The 20,333-nt window shown below is 54.9% G+C and overlaps 3 protein-coding genes across 7 annotated transcripts in view; 2 read left to right on the top strand and 1 right to left on the bottom strand.

Moving 5' to 3' along the window:
* Positions 1 to 18,701, bottom strand: part of LOC119099786 (cilia- and flagella-associated protein 298) — a 69,092-nt gene extending 50,391 nt beyond the window's left edge. Inside the window, exons 1-6 of one of the 4 annotated variants that reach the window (XM_037222859.1) lie at positions 18,666 to 18,701; positions 17,812 to 17,955; positions 16,208 to 16,443; positions 15,706 to 15,876; positions 15,290 to 15,413; positions 14,607 to 14,698 (exon numbers count right to left, since the gene is read on the bottom strand). In XM_037222859.1, the coding sequence (XP_037078754.1) occupies positions 14,607 to 14,698; positions 15,290 to 15,413; positions 15,706 to 15,876; positions 16,208 to 16,443; positions 17,812 to 17,955; positions 18,666 to 18,690 (792 nt within the window). In that variant the 5' untranslated portion in view covers positions 18,691 to 18,701. Of the gene's footprint in view, positions 1 to 14,606; positions 14,699 to 15,289; positions 15,414 to 15,705; positions 15,877 to 16,207; positions 16,444 to 17,811; positions 17,956 to 18,157; positions 18,546 to 18,578; positions 18,639 to 18,665 lie in introns of those variants that run through there. The other 3 variants (XM_037222860.1, XM_037222862.1, XM_037222861.1) reach the window with 3 other exon arrangements.
* On the top strand, positions 8,840 to 11,894 carry Teh3 (tipE homolog 3 phospholipid transfer protein). Of its 2 annotated transcripts, none has more exons than XM_037222857.1 (2): positions 8,840 to 10,195; positions 11,807 to 11,894. In XM_037222857.1, the coding sequence occupies exons 1-2, from the start codon at positions 8,857 to 8,859 to the stop codon at positions 11,830 to 11,832; spliced, it is 1,365 nt and encodes a 454-aa protein (XP_037078752.1). In that variant the 5' UTR covers positions 8,840 to 8,856; the 3' UTR covers positions 11,833 to 11,894. The 2 variants fall into 2 exon arrangements, with proteins under 2 accessions (XP_037078752.1, XP_037078750.1); XM_037222855.1 differs by having other exon boundaries at positions 8,840 to 10,231; positions 11,807 to 11,887.
* LOC119099789 (protein tipE-like) lies at positions 12,111 to 14,377 on the top strand. Its single transcript, XM_037222869.1, has 2 exons — positions 12,111 to 12,824; positions 13,086 to 14,377. The coding sequence occupies exons 1-2, from the start codon at positions 12,136 to 12,138 to the stop codon at positions 13,147 to 13,149; spliced, it is 753 nt and encodes a 250-aa protein (XP_037078764.1). The 5' UTR covers positions 12,111 to 12,135; the 3' UTR covers positions 13,150 to 14,377.
* Positions 18,702 to 20,333: the final 1,632 nt, after the last annotated feature.

Consider the following 20,333-nt stretch of genomic DNA (forward strand, 5'->3'; position numbering starts at 1 on the left):
CGCAATCACGGGCTTCGACTTATCATAGCCTACCATGTTAATTGCAACGTTGTCGTGTTTAACGATTCAGCGGATTAGTGCCTATCGATAGTGGAAGAAATACTTTTCTGTGACTTGCGTATGTCACGCGCGCGGCTTTTCCGTGTCATTCATCGCTAGGATCACCTGTCCTTACAGAGCTCCCCCCAGGGCACCGCGCAATCACGGGCTTCGACTTATCATAGCCTACCATGTTAATTGCAACGTTGTCGTGTTTAACGATTCAGCGGGATTAGTGCCTATCGATAGTGGAAGAAATTACTTTTCTGTGTCTTGCGTGTGCCATGCGCGCGCTTCTTTGTTGGGATCTTCAGCGTTGTTAATTCAGTCCAACTGTGGCCCTTCCACAGGCATTTACACCACCCAACCTGTTTTGCCAGCTCCGGGCCCTGGCTAAAGGGAAAATTTGGACTCCCCCTACCCATAGGGCCCAATTTTTCGTTTTCACTATAGATTAGCTCCTGACAGAAAGCTAAAATCGGCATGATGCGCTTTCACCGAGCTCTGCCCCTCACCACCCGCCCGACCCTCTCCTGTTAAGAAAAGTCTGGCCGTGCCCCTGCTACCGACGTTTGCGCACCCTCCTCCATCATTATCTGGTCAGAGGTTCTGCAATGGTGTAATCGGTGCAATGACACCAGTTCGATGAAACGACGACACAACGAAGCATGGGCAGCTTTGAGCTGGCGAAGTTGCGAACTTGCTCCCAGTTCCGCGCGCTATCCAGCAGCTCTCGCGAGAGGCCCTCCGCAGACCCTGATCACGGAAAGGCGCAGATGACCGTCACAAACAGCGCAGTGCCCGACTTCACAAAATAAACTTACGTCGGTAGTGACAACCTGATATTCTGGATCCCTATGACAGAATCGCATATATATATATATATATATATATATATATATATATATATATATATATATATTACATATGTATGTATGTATACATACTAAAACCTGAAATCAAACGATGGCAATCTTTCTCGTTCCGACAAATTTCTTGGTGGAGCAGACCCAAGGCAGTACGATGTCATACACCGTCGTACTGGACGGAACGAACCCATAGTACGCGTGTGAGTGGAACTGCTAATGGACGTAATAACATGTTGCCTAATCATCGCTAAACATATTTGTTTTTAGATTGCCAAACGAATCAAAAGGGTGAGCGATGCTGACAAGGTGAGCGAGAGCCAAAAGTGAGCTGCGGTAACCAGCGATGCGTGCTAATAATTTGCGTATTTGTGAAACATGGTGTCCAGGGAATGCGAGGGGAACGCCACACTAGTCGTGAAAGTTTACCATCAGCCCTATGGCAATGTATGGAATTAACTGACTTAAAGCTGACGTATCTGCGCTCATATTGCTTTGCAGCGCTTCTAGGGATCGTTGAACTCTGGTCGAAGCATGAAGAGGCCTATTCGTCGGGTTTGCATTGTTGGGGGCGAGTGGCCATTACACAGCCAGGCGCATGAGTCGTCATTCAGGCCGTCAACGAGCGGCGGCCACTATCGGCAGCACAGTCAGCCGCGGGTGCTCGCTGTACACGCTCCTACAGCGTAGCCCGCGTTTCGAGAGCCCATTCGGACGGAAACACCAGTCGAAAATGAGATTATCGGCCAATCAGAAGCCATTTGGAAACTATCCCGCATGAAAGGAGAGCGGCTCAGACGGGGTGGAGGCGTCGCCGCGACTCGAACGCCACGGAGGAAGAACAAGGTGTGGGGGGGGGGGGAGAGGAGGGGGCAAGACCTGCTGAAGGAAGCGAAATCGTGGATCTGGGAGGCCAAGCCACTAGTATACTTGGACCGTTCCCGACGGAAGGGGGGGGGGGACACAAGGCACCAGGGCGTCCAGGGCGCCCTCGTTGCCTCATCCCTCACTCACGATGCCCCTGAGACGGAGTTCGGCCAAGTATGATCTGTTCACGACCGCTCACGAACGGCCTCCAGTCTTGGCCCACAAACGGCCTTGGCTGCGCCGCATCACGACGCGTGAGAGGGCGTGGAGCCCGTGGGCGCTGGCCGTTCATCCGCCGGTAAGAGACTGTTCCGCAGCACAGAGAAGCGATGCGCCACAGCATCCGGCGAAACATCGCCCACAAACGTTCCAACGCGCACATATCTGCGAATTTTGGACGTTTCTGGAGCTCTGAAAACGGGGCAAGTTCGCGCGCACAGCCTCGGGCCCAGCCCACCTCCTATGCCCATGAACCTTCCAGCAGCCGATCCGATAACCATTGACGAGTTCCAGGCGACAGGGTATTTCCTGTACTCTGACTATCCGAAACTCCAGGGCCAACAGCGGGAATACAAGCGGGAATAGTCCTTCCCGATCTCTGTGCCAACCCTATCGCACACCGGCCACCCTAAGTACACTGCTGCTGCTCCGTCCACTGCTCGGGCAGCCGAACCAACGACAGGGGCGGCCACACCAGCGGCAACTCCCTCAGTTAACGTCGTCGCGGTTCTCCCGAGCCTTCGAGAGCCCGATCGGGCCTCACATCGATCAGTCCGACGGAGGAATCTGGTCCCGAGAGCCCAGTCGAGTGCCAGTGAGGTGCTGACAAAACGGCCCTGGCTGGTATCGGCACACGGCGAGAAGCAGCCCCGCCATACTCAGCATATTCAGAGCAGTTCCAGTGCGCAGTTCCTCATGGGTGCCGACCGCGGTGCGGTGGCGCACCACGCCCGGCACATTGACCACGTGATACCGCCGGACGGGAGCTAATGCCGCAGTCTCAGCGATGTTAGACCCTTCCGTCTGCTATCCGAGGTGTGTTGTGATATTCGCCACGAGAACAAATCTCGTTCAACAGAATGTGGATGGAAGATGCACCAAACCTCGGGCTCCACCAGGTAACAAAAACAAAGTCCACAGACAACGAATGTGGAGGGCAGCGAATGCTGCGACGTTGCTTTTGCACGAATCCAGTCATCGCCAAAGCATTCATGTGTGAGCCAAACCATCGCAAAACGGAGCATTCCCCAGCGGCCAGTGGTCTATCGGGCAGCCGCACCCTCCCCCGAGTGTGGGGTGCCCACAGATGGGAGTCACAACAAACAGAACCTGGAGGGGGCTGGGGGCGGGGCAGCCGGCGGAACGCAGCTGAGCCGGGGAGGGGTCGCCGACGGAGCACCGAGCCGACCCAAATGGCGGGGATGACGCCGTCTGTGGGGTCGCCTCCGCACGCGGTCGGCGACCGTGCCGGTCGGCGCCGGACCGTCGCACACTCACCTGGCGTCCGTAGGGCTCGGCCATATTGAATAGCCGGGCCGGCGAAGGCGGTGGCAGCGGCGGGGCGGCGCCGGCGGCGGCGCCGGGCGGCGCGCGCCTGCCATCGATCGCGACCGGCGGCCGGCGCCAGTCCGGGCCCCGCCGCCGCCGCGCGGCCACCTGCCCCGACCTGACCTGACCCGGGCAGCCGCAGGTACGCCCGCACCCGCCGCACGCCGCCCCGCCTCGGTCACGGGCGTGGCCGTCGGCCGGATGTCACCGGCCGTCACGGCCGTCACCGCACTGTGCCGGCCCACATCTGGTGTCTGACCGCGCTGCACCTGCAGCGCACGCGCTCATCCGATTGATTGCACGCACCGGCCGGCATTTGCCAGTGGCTGGCATCAACCGGCCCCGACCGTCTGTTTGTGGCGTCACACTCTCAGTCACTGCCACTCTTCGCGAGGACTGCTCCTCGCTTCACCATACCAGCTTGTGCCCACCATGTTAAGATCAGCTGCACCATGACAGACACAAGGGTGATGCACTGTGTGCTGCCTGCAAGGCTCGCAATCCGCGCTACTTTCGAGTGCGCACCCTCCACTGTAAAAATGAATCCCATGGCGTGGTGTACTCCCCTTCTCCCGCCCCCGCACCACCACCATGCGATCGCATAGGTACCTGGGATCGCTCCAAGCACAGCCCTCTCGATCTCGATCTCCACCCCACGCCAACACCTGGGTTATGGTGGTGTCTAGACGGAAGTGGCCGGGCCGCTCGTGCGGCGGGATGATCAGACGGCCACGGGCTGCGTGACATTGAGAGCAAGAAAACACCGAAAGGCTGGCTCGAAGATGACAGGAAGACCAAGGTTAATCGAGACAGGCTGATGACCCCCTGCACGGCACCAAGAGGACACGATCAGCCCTGGTGAGATGGGTACCGTCTACACGACATCGAGAGGACGACCAAGACAGATCTATACTGGATGGTTACCGTCTGCGCGACATGCAGAAGGTTGCGAACTGCCTAAGTGAGAGGGACGTCGTCTGCACAACATCGAGAGCTGAACTGAGATTGGCCAAGGCGGGATGATCACCGACTGCACGCCGCCCAGAGAACAGAGGGCAGAGAACCGAGATCAGTCCAGACCGGATGGCGGCAGTTACTGTATATATGGCATCGAGAGGACACAGCTGATCCAAGCCCCGACGACGCCCAAGGTATAGGCGAAGGCGAGACGCACCGGGACAGCCCAGGTCAAGGCGACGGCGAGATGAGCCAGGGCTTTCAATGTGCTGTCAGATGAGCCTATCGACTGTCAGGTCAATTTGTGACACGAAAACTTCTTCAGCCACACACGAAAGAGGCAGGAGTATTTCTTGACATCTAGGCGGAGCCTTGATTCGACAACAATGTGGTTCAAGGAGTGTAAAGGATGGCATGTCTACAGGCTCAACATCTCTACATTCCTTCGCAACTACAAGCTCAGCATCAGGGTTCTTTTGATTGTCGTGTGTTAATTCAGGCGCGTAGTGGTTGAGACAAAGTGATTATTTGGATGCTGCGGTTAGATGGTCGCACGTTATCATGGATCATAATGGGCGCTGCATGACGCGTTGGTCCTTAACAAGCTGCAGGATAAGGCAAAGACAGTTCGTAGACCATTAACCTACGAGCTACATCTCCGTGTCAAAATCTGGCTATCTTAATTATACTAGGTCATATCAAAATGACGTGCTCCGCGCTATCGTAGGTACCAAATTTTGAGGACTCAGTCGTCTCCCTCGCGTTGCCCAGCATGCAGTGACCTCACTGTGGCAATGCCTTAAGTCAAGTTGCACCAGGTCAACAGAGGTCAATCCATGCTTCTTCGGCATAGTGCTAGGCTATCCTAGGTCGATCACGTTCTTCGCCATATGCATAATGCAGCAGTGAAACATGATGCCATGGATGTTTTCACGTGATCTGGAGTGATTGTACTTATATTGTTCTTAATATATATCACACATAAAGCACTAGAGGCGTGCTAACGCTACACCTAGTTTACGAAGCCAGTTTGGGTCAACTTTGTCATAGGCTAGGCATTTGCGAATGGGTTGGCACACCAGTGCATTGCTTTGACTACTACCTGGAAATACTCATGTTCGCATGCATATCTACATATACTTTTCACGTACAGCTTATACGTAATCGTAAATTGATCGAAATGTTTTGACCACCCCTGACCCAAGACACCAGCGGTGACGTTCGAGGCAGTAGGATGCCCAATGCTCTGATTGTGAGGCCCAGAGCCCGGGCTATCAATTTCACTCTGAATAGGCCAAATCGACGGACTGGTCCCAGAAAGACGGAGGGGTGAGGGGAGGGGGGGCACAGCAAGTCCCCTAGTACCTCGCAGCTGTCGCAGCACCTCGGTCAACGCCGGGCTCAGTAGACTCGTCTGCTCCGATTTTCGGCCGCTGACCGGTACCCGCACACGAAGAGGGCCGGATAGACATTACATGCTACAGAATCGGCCGGTGGTGACAGAGGTGGCTGCTTCGCGGTCTGCCGTAAGGGGGCGGGGGGCCTTGTTAAGGCTATCCAACAGTTTTTTTTTTAATGATGAGGACCTCGTGAAGGGTGGGCTGGGCTAAGGCTCATCGAAAAACGTGCACAACGGTGTCAGCGATTGCGTGTTGCCAGTTTGCCGAGTGAACAATCTGCATGTTAAGATACATATCCTGGGCGCCGTAGGACGAAGCCAAGTCGTTTACATATCGGGAGACAACGGTGGAAGTTTCGACAGCCGTAGGTTGCTTAGCATGCTGCCATGCTTACAGGGCACACCATGCGCAATCTGCACGACGTTGTCGTGCTCTAACGGCACATGCTTATTGGAAGAGGGTGTTTTCACCATAGAATGACAATATGCGCCACATACGCGCGGATCAAAACATGGATTATTCGCATTGCACTCATGAAAAGCCTTATTTGGCACCTGATTTTTGTCTGGCACCTGCATACCGAGCTGTCGCTGTTTACTGGGCCTGGCACCTGCAATGCTGTAATTATGCAGAATGTTACCGGATATCCAGCTTAACCTTGAATTTAATAATTACGATATACGGTGCCTGAATTGCTGTATTCCGCACCTCTCTCATTTTCTGACACCTTACTTCGATTGTACCAGAAAACTTGACTTCGATCTTACCAGAAACATCAAAATAGTGGCGTTCCCAGGGATGGTGCCACGTCGTCACATAGGTGTTAGAACAGCATTTTGGTGCTAAACAGCCATCTGGTGCCCGCAACAACTTTTGTAGGACCACGTGAAATGGATGTCCGATCTAAAATATGCAGTCGCTACGCAATGAGCGAGATCCGGGGCCTGGTTGACCAGACTATTTTAAACAAACGCCGGGCATAAACACCAAAACCTGCTTGTTGAGGGATGAAAAACTCCTAGCAATGCCGTACCACGAGCGTCGTTAGGCGGTCGGGGCATGTCCATCGGCGCAGACAAACTTCGACAGGGCTCTCTCGCCCGCTCACGCAGACCAGGCGTCACGATGGCCCCCTCCCCAGCAGCTGCCGCCGGGGATTACGCAGGTGGTCGGACCGAGCCGGTCGGCCCCGGCGGCCCGACGGCGGCAGCCCGAGCGCGTATGTCAACGAGCCGGCCAATCACGGGCCGTGATTTACGGACCGCCTTTACGGCGCGCGTTCGTCCATCGATATACCCGGTGCATTTGATGCCATAGAACTGCCGGTTGTTGAAAAGGCGCCTGAAAAGTCATCGAGCTTTATTGATTAATCAATATTGATGCTCGTGTTATTGGCGGTAATATTTGAGTTTAACTGTTTACCATAATTGACTTTTTTACAACAGATTGAATTTTAAATAATCCTGATTTTTCGATCTTCGCTATCACTAACTTTTGTGAGGTGAGCGAGCCTAGTGGCATAAACGCAGCGGACACCGGAGACCGCACGATAAGCTGATTGACGTTCCGGGCGTCAGAATGCATACCAGCGTCCGATAAAGAGCGCTTCGTAAATCGCCGCTGTTCGTTACTTCGCTTGGCATCACGACTGGACGATTTGATGTGGCATACCGGGAAGTTTGGGTGGGAGTGCCGCCATCAATCGGCCCCTAGCAGCAGCGCGCCAACCGTTTCAGGTTGGTCCTTGGGGCTTCATACCGCACTCAACAGCTGAGGCTACATGGCGTCGCCTGCCTCTCACCCTGGCAACAAGGGCGCGCACCGCGGGGAATCGAACCCCGAACCTCTGGCTTGCCGGGTACCCAGTAAGGCCACCGAAGGGCCATCCACAAATTACCTCACGCATGGAGCGGGATGGAGCGCGGCGATGAAACGCACCGGAAGCGTAACATACGAATAATGTGAGGCTTTCGGCCGCAAAACGTTACGATTAAGTGTGGCTGTGTATCTTACTAAAATATTGAAGACAAATCCACGCCTTAAAGCCGGACGCTGTTTGTTTTCTTTCGTGTCAGGGAACGCGTCCGTTAAGTTTTCACATCTGGTCAAATAACGGACCGAAGCGACGCTGCTTTTTGGCGCCGTTACCCTCAACACAGACTCAACAGGGGAGGGAAGGGGGATGCAAAGTGTAACCAGCGCGTAACCAGAAGGATTGAAAGCGGCCGCAAATGCGTAACGCGATGAATGCACGGCCGCTAAGCTTTCGGTACTCCGTTTGCATCGCCCCAGGATGACCACTTCTGGTCAAATATCCCGTCCGCAACATATCTGTCGCAAGATACGTATGGGATTCCATACAAGTCCCCTTCGCCCACGGCTGGCGGGCTCAACTGCCGCCGAGTTATGCAGCGTGAAGACAGCATGAGCCTTCGCAAAACTGACACCCGGCGGGATCCAACTACAAACAGGCGCTGCCACATTCGACAATGTCCTTCAAGCTGAAAATTGACATATTCACTGCTCTGAGGCAAATTGTCGAAGTCCCAGCCCATGAAGGTCACGCAATAATAAAATGTGTTGCTAATCAAATAGTGACAACAGCAGCGAATCGATATCACCAGGCTGGAAGCCAAGGATAGGAAGGAAGACAGACGACAGTGAGCGCTTCCGGAAAGACACTCCCTTGAAAGTAAGTCCCGTCATTGAAAACCGCTCAAACAGGGCACATGGCTCTGCGATGTCATAAGCACAGCCCAGCGCCACGCGTGGCAGTTTTACCCAAGGAGGGCCTCGACACACCTGACCTCCGACCAAAGCACCAATCTCGGCCTGACCCTGAAGCGCCACAGACGACAGAAACAAAGACGTCATCGACGAGCTCCTGCCGGGACAGCCGAGCAAACGGTCGATGGTTTCGAAGGCGGCCGCCGGACGCCGCGGCGCCACCGTCGCCATGACAACGGCCGCCCAAGCGGACCGCGACCCGATCAATGCCGGGCGACGGGCGGCGCCGACCGCCGGCCGGTGACGAGGCGCCAGTGACCCGCGACCGCGCCGGTGACGAGCCGCACCAGTGACGCGGTGACCGTGCCAGCGACAGGCCACCGGTGACGGAAGCAGCGAGCGGCGCTAGTGACGGCGCCCGGGGACGCACTGTCGGTAGCCGCTGCCGCGCGATGGGGAAGAAGAAGCACGAGCCGCCGCCGCCCACCGGCGGCTTGGACCAGAATGGCCTGGAGAAGCGGCTGTGCAACTGTATCTGCCTGTGCCAGCTGGTGTCCATCCTGTCGGGGGTGGCGCTGCTCTACCTGAGCGTCATCGTCGTGTCGCCCAGCAAGCAGACGCTGGACGCCGAGTTCGAGTCGACGCCAGTCGTCTGCACTACGCTGGAAAACATGCGGAACAGCACCAACTGCTCGGTGCTGTCGTGCGGTGAGTGGTGCATATCGAAGGGCGGCTCCACCTGCGCCATCATCCACGCCAAGGTGCGGCGGGAGGGCAGCGCGGTGTCATTTCGGGACTGTGACCCGGTGCGTGCCACATTCTGCTCGGCACAAGAGTACAACCAAACGCAGCAGTTCATCTGCTCGGAAGGCGAGGACAAGACGGGCCAGTGCGACGCGCTAGACCGCTTCATGGATTGCAAGCCGATCAAGAACAAGGCTGATGACATCAAGACGGAGATGACGTCACTCTGCCGCAACATCACCGCCATCCGCGACTGCAGGGGCACCAAGCCGGACGGTACGCAGGAAAAGGAAATCCACGTCTGCACGCGATACACGTGCAACGCGCTGAACGGAATCTACGAGTGCTCCACCGGCAACTGCAAGAAGCTGGAAAACCCCACGTGCGTGGACCGCTGCTCCAACCTGGACATGGGCAACATGGCCGTGGTGACGCCCGATCTCTTCCACTGGGGCCGCTGCCGCTCCGCCTTCTCCAACGGCACGCGCATCTGGACCGACCAACAAAAGCCGCTCTCCATGTACTGCACGCGCATCCGCAACGTCTCTGCCACCGAGATGGAGGCGGAGGACTGTCTGAACGGCACACTCATGGACGCGCCCAGCTTCCGCCAGATCACCAACTACAAGCAGATGCTGGGCGTGCTAGAGCGCAACGAGGAGCCGCTATTCGAAGACCAGTCGTTCCTGCCCAGCGAGAAGACGGTGGAGATCTTCAACCGCACCAAGGTCATGATCAACGTGCTGGGCTGCGTCAACACGCTGCGCAAGGAGTGCACTACCTGGCTGGCGCATAAGGGCAGGGACGGCTCCGAGGGCATGCATCCGGCCGTCTACCCGTGCTTCATCACGCCGCACGCCACCAACTACGTGATCACGGATTACGACCGCCAGGCGACCGTGAGCCAGCTGGTGATGGCCTCGGCCGTGCCCAGCTGCCTCCTCCTGTTCTCCTGCTTCTGCCTCTGCCTGTGCGGCAAGACGGTCGGCGTCAACGAGTTCGGTCTGTTTTTCTGTAAGCCGTGTCACAAGCAAGATGGCGACGGAGGTAAAGAGCCGGCGAAGCTACGCGCGCCGTGACCAAGTACAGTACCCTCATGTCTCGGCCAGCACGGGTCTGCTCCGACCCTACCGGGTCCCTGCCTCTCTTCTGTCTCTCTATCTCTGCCTCTCTATCTCACGCGCACCGCCTGGCAAGGTCACAGCCCGTACCGTCCACTGACGGCGGGCTCGCGCATCGACCGGCGCCGTCCGGCCGCCAGAGCTGCCCCCGACTCCGGGACGGCACCGGCCGCCCTCCAGCGGCCCGCCCCGCACGGCGCCCGCCCGCCCTGGCGAGCCATGAGCGTGGCTGGCACTTGGCACGGCTTCTGCCTGAGTTTGGTCCCGCGCTTTGACCCGATGCACTTCCTTCATAACGTTCAGAGCTCACTGTAAGGGCCGTTTGCTCAGAAATGAGGCGGTTGCATTCAAGATGCATAGCAACGCCGGTTTGGACGACTGCCGCACTTAATGCCTGATAACTTGTTGATGATCTTTGTTTTAACCTTTTTAGTGAAAAAGCAGTCACGACATTCCATATATGGTACAAATGTTGGCAGCATTCAGCATAAGCGCTTGCTTTAAAAACGGATTACCCCGCAATGTTTTGTCCACTCACGCAAACTTGTTTATTAAACCGTAATTTGCTGCAGCTACGGCGACCACGAAATTGTAACGTACGGAATGTTGCCTCAGTACCAAAAGGCAAGATATAGCTCAGCCGTGATGACGTACGATAACATATTACAGCAAAGTTCATTTAATGTAGAAGAGTTAAAGCATTCCTGCAAATTCACTGCATCCAGAAGCTTTCATTTTCGATAAACCACACCGCAATAATTCGTTTCCGAATCACGGACAATGCACATATCATCATCAACCTATCGCCTAATCTTTATTATCATAAATATTAAGCACATCTGCGGCATGGACACATGCAATGAGCCTAAATGCAACACCACATTCACTACATGGGTAAGAATTTCGCACCACCCATGCAGCGTGTCTTGCAGCATCAACGATGCAATTACTACGTTCCATAACTATGCATCGCTGCAAACACTGCTGGCATAATGAATGGTTGCATACCAACTAATGGCGCCTTAAAATTTCAGCCTTTGATCGCAGCACGGGTCGCCGGCGAAGCTTCGTCGCTTCACAGCCGGCACAACTCGAATTGTCTCGGAGCCAGGCGCGCCTGTTACCGAGCGGCGATTTGTACAACCGCATCAACCCATGAAGAATCCTCGCTTCGAGAGCCTCTAACGCAACCCAGCCTCTTTCAGACCACCGAGCTGGACAGCCTCTGACACGGCGCAGCCAGTTGCAGGGAAGCCTAACTTTTACAGCTCCTGACACGCAACGATGCATTTCAGAGAAAATTGACATAGCATGATGTTGAAGTGAATTTCCACTTCCCTGGCTGGCTTATGACACAGCAGTTTGTTGCAGAGCACAGCTTGGACGTTTCTGCCTGGTAGTTTGTTCTACAGAGGTCCGGCACTAGAACAAAAATTATGCGGCGGGCAAGCCAGACATAGCCTGCTTCCGACATGTCTCTATCTCTGGCAGGCGGCTCAACTTGGAGCAGTCTCTGACACGGCGCGGTCTGTTGCAGAGAAGCCCAATCTGGACAGCCTCTGACACAGCGCCCGGCGACCATACAGAAGTGCCAGCCCCGGGGAAGAGTCCGCCAACCTGCTCAGCCTGGAGGACGAGTGACGTCATCGCCTCTGTCCGCCTCGCCCGCTCGCTTTCCTCGCCGCTCCTCCCCGAGCCGACTTTTGCCTGTCGTGCGCCGCGCTCGCCTGTCTGCCGCGGGCGCCTGGTCTCGTCCCTGCCCCTCCCACTCGCTTCCGTTCTGCGTACGCGCCTGCTGGGCGGTCCCGCGGCTCCGCGCATGTCTCGGCGTCACGTCTAGTGTGCGCCTCGCCGCCCGCTGCCACCATGCCCAAGAAGAAGCCGCACCCGCTGGCGCGCCTGCGCTACTACGTCACGCTCGTTATGAGCGTGGTGGCCATCTTCTCGTTCTTCGCGCTGCTGTTTCTGGTACCGTTCGTGTTCGACCCGGCCATCTCGACGCTTTCGGCCGACTTTCCGGAGGAGCCGGCGGCCTGCAAGCTGAGCCAGGTGCGCGTGGGTGAGCAGCTCTCGGCCTGCAACTGGACGTCCTGCAGCGAGGGCTGCACCGCCCCGCTCACCTACTGCGTCCAGCTGTGGACGAGCGTCTCAAGCGTGCCGTACCGCCAGTTTGTCGCCGACCCGGAAGGCTACGGCGAGCAGATATGGGCCGATAGCGAAGCCCCGCTGCGCATCAACATCCAGGGCTGCGGCTACCCACCACAGCTCAACTGCACCGAGTTCTTCCGCAGCGTGCTCGGCGTGAAGAAAGTCAGCGCCGAGACGGTCAACGACACCAAGCTCCGGCTAGGCCCATTCCCCTGCTATCCGAGCGGCCAGCAGCAGGACCTGGTCATATTCCAGTACGACCACGGGCAGGTGATGTACGCGCTGGTGATGGCGGCCGTGGTGCCGTCGCTTGCGCTGCTCATCTCCATCGGCACGCTCCTGTACTGCCACTGCGACTGCTGCAAGCGCTCCTGCCCGCAATTGCCCATACCCGGCGAGGACGACAAGTGAGTGGCGTCTGCCGCCCCGGCGCACGCCGCCGCCCGCTCCCGTCAGTCGTGTCTAGCTTCGATTGCTCAGCGCTCGGTGCTCATGCCGACAGCATGTAACTTAAAACAGCACCCGACCGCGGACGTAACGTGTCAGCATGTACACAACGCATCGAAGTCACTGCGGTCAGTAGTTGACACCGCGCAGTCCTTTATCAGATGTGCTCATTCTTCAGGCAAGTGAGCAGGGCGCGGGACAGACCGCCCACTTCGTTTCAGACTGGCCATGCTGCCGCCGGAAGTGACCGTCTCCATGGCGACCGACATCGACATCAGCAAGTAGGAGCGGGTCGGAGCACTGCGGCGGCCCGGGCAGCACCAGCGGCCGACAGGCTGAGCAGCACCAGCGGCCGACCGGCTGACCAGCACCGGCAGTCGGACGCCTGGGGTCGGATCGGTCTCCTCCGCCGCCCGCAGCGTCCGGAAAACTCGGTCGCGTTCACTGGCAACCTATCTGTGATGCATCTGCACCCCGCCGCGCGACCTTCCTACAGTGCATTTTGTGCCTTAGTTTGCGCGCCCTCGTGCCTCATTTAATGTTCGCGCGGGATGGAGGAGTCCCCGGCAGACAGAGACTAGCCCTTTGAGCGGCGACGGCAGGCAGTACAAAGTCGACACTGGCGCCTCTGGTGGTCGTTGGAGACAACGTATCGTTAGTTTTGCTAGCGCTAGGTTGTTTTAGCATACCGTCGACGGTTTAGAATGCGTTCGACCTTCCGGCATTCGGGGCACGCCCACTATAATTGCGTGCACCGACTGGTCACGACTAACGCTGTTTCTGATAGGTCGAAGTTCCGTTTCAGAAGCGAAGCTCGCCTTCAAAGCCGACATCGGCCTCGCAAATAACGCACAGCGCGCACTTCATCGGCCCTTGGCCGGCCCCGTGTGTCACCCTGCTTGTACTCGGTGATACGCGACGTTATCAGGCAGACCTCTGCTTACAGCGCGTGGAGACGTGGATCATTCCAAGAAGCGTGTGCTCTTTCCTGCCCTCACGCTGATGTCCACGGACAAAACGGGCCCATAACAGCGCGGAGCAGGCAGGACGCGTACAGTATTAGCGACCAACAGCGTCGGTGACATACAGACACTGTGGTGTGCTGTGAACAGCCCACCGGTGGTAGTAAAATGGAAATCGCACTGCTTTATTTGCACCTAAACTATGTGGATTGTTCATCAGAATATTTAGAAGTTGAACTCATGCATGCCACTGGTATCAGCAGATCTATGAGCTGCTGAACCGGAATGCGGTCTTACGGTCAATGGGAGGTATGGCACACGTCTTTGTGAACTGTGATACCCGCGCGCAATGTACATAATATTCTGTTTCCTGAAGTTCTCGCACGTACCCGCATGCTCACTAGTCATCTAATGCGCTTTGAACGGGTTTCCTGTGAGCGAAGCCCGTCCTGTTTACGATTCGCTTGTGAACGTCAGTTCGATCATGGCGTAAACTTTTTCATCAAACGTCCGAAGGCAATACGATACCAACAGTACATGAGCTGAAGAGTTCCGCCTGTGTTCTCCTACGAGCGACAAACAACGCAGCACACTCACCCGAGTGTTGAGCCCGGTGTGTGGCGACCGTAGCCGCTGCGCTGCCGCAGACCGACCCCGCCACGAGCACGGCAGCAGCGGACGTCCGGCGGCGGCGACGACCATCCTCCGGCCACCTGAAACGACAGGCCTGACCGCGCCTGACCGGGAGCCCCTGACCCCTGAGCCCAGCAGGCAACTGACCTTGATCTCCTCCTGCCGCCGGTACTCGGCCGCCATCAGCCGCTTCTGCTCCTCCTCGGTCATGAGCGGCTCCCGGCCGGGCGCTCCCTGACCTGTCGGCAGCGCACAGGACCACCACCAGTCCACTACGCACTTCCAGTACAGGCGCGGTCAATAACGGGGGACGCCTGCCCCGTCCCCCGCAATGGTGAGGAAATGATGGTGCAGCTGGATTGCATCTGGCATCATCAGCATTCTTCGGCAGGCGAAGTATTCCTCGCGTTCACTACCAGCACTTCTAGAACGTGCCTCTAAACTGATCAACAATCGGCATAATAAGCAGCTGCTGCTCGTCCAAAGCAAGGATTAGTTCCTCAAAAATAAGTACTTAAACAGATTCATTAGAAGGACACGAATATAATCATGGCGAGGCCGGGGAGAGCTGACACGGGCACATGAAATGCAGTCTGGTTCAACTACGACTACGAAATAACAAAATAACTCAAGCATTGGGAATGTTTATGTCACCAATAGCAAACAGGTCTGCGCCGCATGACCCCTCGCAGCCCATGCGCCTGAGGCCCAAGAACATCATGAGATCGAAACACATGAGACCGTTCAGCCGGCTGGGTGACATTTTTGCCAACACGAGCGGGCATCAGCCTTTTCATTCGTTGTTGTCACACAGCTGCTCCAATGCCCACCTTTCTTCTGTATTTTGACCACCAGCTTTGTCTTCTCGTTTTTGCCGACGTAATCGGACAGCTTCTTGCCTCGAAGCATTTCCTTGCCAGAGAACCATAGCTGCGCCAGTACCGGGTCCATCACCTGGCGTCCACGGCGGGCCGTCAGGTAAGCGCCGCCACACCGGGGACGACGGCGCTCCCCAAGCCATCGCATGATGACGTGCGATGATGGTGACATGATGGCATCACGCCATCAGTTGGGCAGCTGGGCGCACGGGCGCCGCCCGTGCTCTGAACTGCACGCTTACAAAGCTGCTGCGCAGATCCGTTTGCGCTCTAATGTAAACGCGCGAATTTGCAAGTGCAACATACCAGCATCATTATGCCACTTCGAGTGCAGCATGAGTCTTGGAGGTGAGTTCAAATGGTCTTACCTGCTGGGAAGCCTGTGTCCCGCTCAGATCTTCCCGATTCTCCAGCTCCATGCGGACGGGATCGTAGGGTGGCAGGCCCATGGGGTAGACGATCATGACAGCTCCCTTCAGCAGAGACAGCGCCTCGCCCACCATCCTCTCCGTCAAGCACACGCCGGCCTTCGCCTGGCTCTGGAACGAAGTCAGGGCGTTGGCCACTGTAAGTGTGCCGTTGGGACGGCAGGGTAACGGCGTGGAGTGTCAGGTGAACATGTGACAGCAGATGTCACATGAAGTAGGGAAGCAACAAAGGCGGACGCGACTTTGCAAAGAATGCTTTAAAAAGGTTTACTTTGAGCCTTTTAACTGCATGAATACCTGAGCACATAAAGCCGTGCTTAGACAGACTGGCGCCCAGTAAAGACGTTGGGATGAAATGTGACCTACTATTTCCTTCATTGTCATTACCCGTGCAGAGCTAGTCAGCCCCTATCTCACCCGACAGTCCCATCCGGCGCCGTACCTTGCTCACGATGGCTTCGGCCTCGGCCATGGTTTTGCGCAACACCTCACGCATGTTCTCCTTGGGCGCGCGGCCGTTCCGGCGTCCGATCGGGTCGGCGCACGGCTCGTACCCGCCGGAGGGCACGCAGACGTCGGCCTGCGCGTCCATCAGCTTCAGCTCCTCCACCTGGTCGGGCGTGAGACCGACCATCTCCGGCGGCAGCGCGATGCCATGCTCCCGTAGCTCGGCCAGCTCTGTCGGCAGAGTCGGGCCGGGTGGGGCGGGCCGCGGACACGGCAAGCTCGCAGAGGTGGCGCGATGCACGGAGAAGAGCGAAGCTCTGTGTGTGCTTGTCTGTTGATGCTGCAGGCATAGCTTTTGTAGTGATGTGCAGCCCCCCAACGCCCGTGAATGTGGCTTCCTGCACTGTCCCAATCACAAGCAAAAAATGTACACAGTACATCCCATCAAATGCTACAAGTTCTAGCCGAAATTGCGAAAGCTTTTCAGGGCATTCGTGAACAGCATTATTCACATCGAGAACACAGTAGTAATAACCTTATCCCGCGAATACGGCTATATTCCTCAAATCTCGGAAGCCTAAGTGCCCGGGTGGCAATAGATGTCATTATGCAGGTCTGGGTTTTGAGGGGCTTGCACGCAAAAGACGTGGTTTACGAAATCAGGTGCAAACTGTGTGAAAAACATGGGAGAGGCATACTCTATGTCGGGGAGCCCAGGCGCCCCATTCGTTTGACATGATGAACACCTGCGAGACGCTAAAACCAAAAAAGGGAATACTCAGTTTGGTGACCATTTTCTGGCAAAACACACTCAGCCTGAAATCAAGAACGGTATGGACTCTATGCCCCTTTTACGACTCAAAGTCATCTGCAGAGCACAGAACCACCCAGACAGAAATATTAGTGAGTATATTCTTACTAAAAATTAGACGACCAAATCTTAACGTACGGGGCTCATCACGGCCCATTACGCGAACGTGATGTGTCTTTATGCGTGTGTGTGCTAGCTTCAAATTATTTACATGTGTAAGCGATGCCTGGCACGCGATGCGCAATGCTTGTTCAATTGAAATTGCTTGCATGTATAATTGATGCGCGATATGGGATGCCTGCTTACTTCAACTCGCTTGCACATTTGAATGAAGCGCGATGTGTGGTGCCTGTTTCCTTGAATTTGTTTTGCACGTGCACGTATTTTCGCGTATTCTAATTTTTAGATATACATTGTGCCGTGGTAACATCTGGCAATCACTTCTTGCTTAGTCCCCAGAATTTTGGTGTCTTATAAAAGTGTGACTTATTGTTTCAATAACAAGCCTGCCAAATCGAGTAGCATAATCTACAGGCAACTCTGAATTCACTTCTGCTATTGTTTCAATAAAGGCATGTTGCCAAAATATAAACCAATCTATTTCTCCATTCTCCTAATTTGTTTTCTCTGAGGAATAATGTTATTACTATTGTTTTAGTGAAGTTCTAGCCAATATGAACATTCAAAGCCAGCTCAAAAAAGTACCTGGTACTGCTTAAACAATATGCTTTTACATGATCAAAACACAGATGCTATTAAAGACATTGAAAGTAAACACTTTTCCTTACCTGCACAAAGCCTTTGCACTTTAAGTCTGCCATTGAAGATTGCAGTAACAACTGGTATTGTTTCATCCAATGTCTCTGATGTGCTTGTCTCATACAAAAATTGTACCTCATCAACATGCTTTATGAGCAGGAGAACCATTTGGGCTGAAACAATCAGTTACTGTTGGCACAGTCAACCAATGTGCCAAGATATTTAAGAGCAAAGAGAGGGGCAATGCAGAATCATTACACTGTAGACACATGAAGTAAAGCAAATCAAAACACAATGGAATACAGGTAACAACACCAATTAACATGGATACCCTAGTCATCTGTGCTCATAATATACCAACCAAAATCAACCTACCTCAAGCTTCAAACAAAATCTGCACTTGAATTTATGAACAAAGCCCTTGCATGAAATTTCCTTTACCATGGACCATGCTAAATTATTTGCTGCATTTTGCAGGGTATAACATCTGCACATCCATTCCAAATAATGGTAGTGTGTATAAGCACACCATAATGCCTCAGATTGAAATCAATAGTCACTTCAGGCTTTCTATGAAGGTACGCATTTCACAAAAGTGGCAACAGTGTATTCCCCATCATGCATCTGCTTGAGATGCAGAATTGAAGGAATTGTAAACTTCAATAGCGGCACAAAGGCTGTAATTTGTCTCGGCAAAAAACGCTGGGGCACAAATGCATACGCACGAGATTCAAAATAACAAATTAACCTCAACATAAATGCCACTTTTCATAACGGAGGAACACGAAACATTTACCGAGGAAGAACTACCTCCCACCGCGGCCTAACGCAGCACTCATTCGAGCCAACGCGCGCCAGCGAATAATACTGGTCTTTGACTAACCTGGCGCCAAGCAAAATGTTGTCATGACGACGGAGGCACGATGGCGCACGATGGCTACTTCTTTGCTAAAGGGATACTGTGGCTGGCTGATGGTGCTTGTTCCATTCACATTTGTCCATAACCAAGGGCCAAAACTATTTGAAGGATGCAAAAACGGGAAAATGCTCCATTCGTCGGAAAAACGGCCCATGATGCGTCAAGGCCTGTTAGACGGGGCGGAAGACGAGGTGGAGGAGGAAGGACGGACCATGGACCCATACCGCAAAACCAAGAATCCGTGTATTTTTAGGCTCGGTTTTCGTGTAGCTGGGAGAATTCGAAACCTGCCCGGGCTCTGCGGGGTACACCACTGCGTGTACGCCATTGGGGCTTTTACGATGCACTCAGCTGCTGAGGCTATATGGGGCCGCCTGCCTCCCACTACGGCAGGAAGGACGAGCATTTCGGCGGATGGAACCCTGCACCTCTGGTTTTCCAGACGTGTGGCGTGGTGGTTAACGCAGGTGCGTTAACCACTACACTATCGACACCCATATACATCACTTCATTTTGGAGACCGGGAGTTCTGACCTACGGCGAGTCATCATCCCTACGCGGCAGAACCGGAGCAACAACAGGGCTGGGGCACTGGTGCAGGGATTGTGTGGACAGCACGATCGTAGCCAGAGGCATAGTTCCACAAAACGAGTGGGGGAGGGGTTGAACAGTGAAAAATGACCCAACCTTCCCCCAAAATATGCCACCAAACAGGTTTCTCTCAAGATCTGGGCAACTCTCCGCAAGTTGGAGCCCAAATTGACGAGAGGGGCGGGGGAGGGGTGAGGCCTCCTCTCTCAACTGAAAGGAAACCACCCCTTGACGGTGACGGTATATATAGCCATGCGACCACCGAGGCAACACGGCCCTTATTACAGCCTCTTTCCGCACGTGCGACGCTCCTGAACCTGACCCTGTGATACACGCCTGGCCATTCCTGAGGGCCCGTTGGAAGCACAAGGGAATTTGGACGGCGTTCGCGCTTGACCGATGTCAAGCTAATGCGCTTACGATGCATGGATGCATGCGCATCTTCATCAGGATGAAGACGTGCCTGCGTCGTCAATCCTGACTGAACACACTGAACGCATTCAACCCTGAATGCACTGTCCAGCAACTTTTGGGCACACACAGCCATTTTCTTTGAGAAACGTCATGTTTGTTAATGAATGGTACTGCCCCTTCACTCGGACAGCAGCAGTGGATCACAAAAGAAGTTTCCCGTTTTCTCACGTCCACAGGATTCTCACACCGAAATTAGTTATGATGTGTTCTGCTAAGTGGTTTTCGATGTTGTACTTTTCAAAAATATGCTCGAGTTCCACCCTGACTTAACTTGAAAGCACCTTTCACAAATCGGCTCTGAAAAGAAATTAACTGTCTTATTTTTGGCGCAGCATGGACGCAGGTGGAAGCATTCAGACATAGCTTTCCCTTGGCAGACCATTCGTCACAACTGACAGCTCACAGTCCCTAATCCCATCCCGCGTGTTCAATACCCGGAGGGCATGAAGCCTCCCGTGCCTTAGCGCGTGGTCGATATGTCGCCACCCCTCCGCCAAAAGCGGCGGAGCAGGCGTCAGCGCCGGCCACACGCGGGCCTGAGCCGAACACACAGCCGACGGTGGTGTA

Source organism: Pollicipes pollicipes, unplaced genomic scaffold (assembly GCF_011947565.3).
Source record: "Pollicipes pollicipes isolate AB1234 unplaced genomic scaffold, Ppol_2.1 Scaffold_4881;HRSCAF=5763_pilon_pilon_pilon, whole genome shotgun sequence".
In the NCBI taxonomy this organism is placed as follows: domain Eukaryota; kingdom Metazoa; phylum Arthropoda; class Thecostraca; order Pollicipedomorpha; family Pollicipedidae; genus Pollicipes; species Pollicipes pollicipes.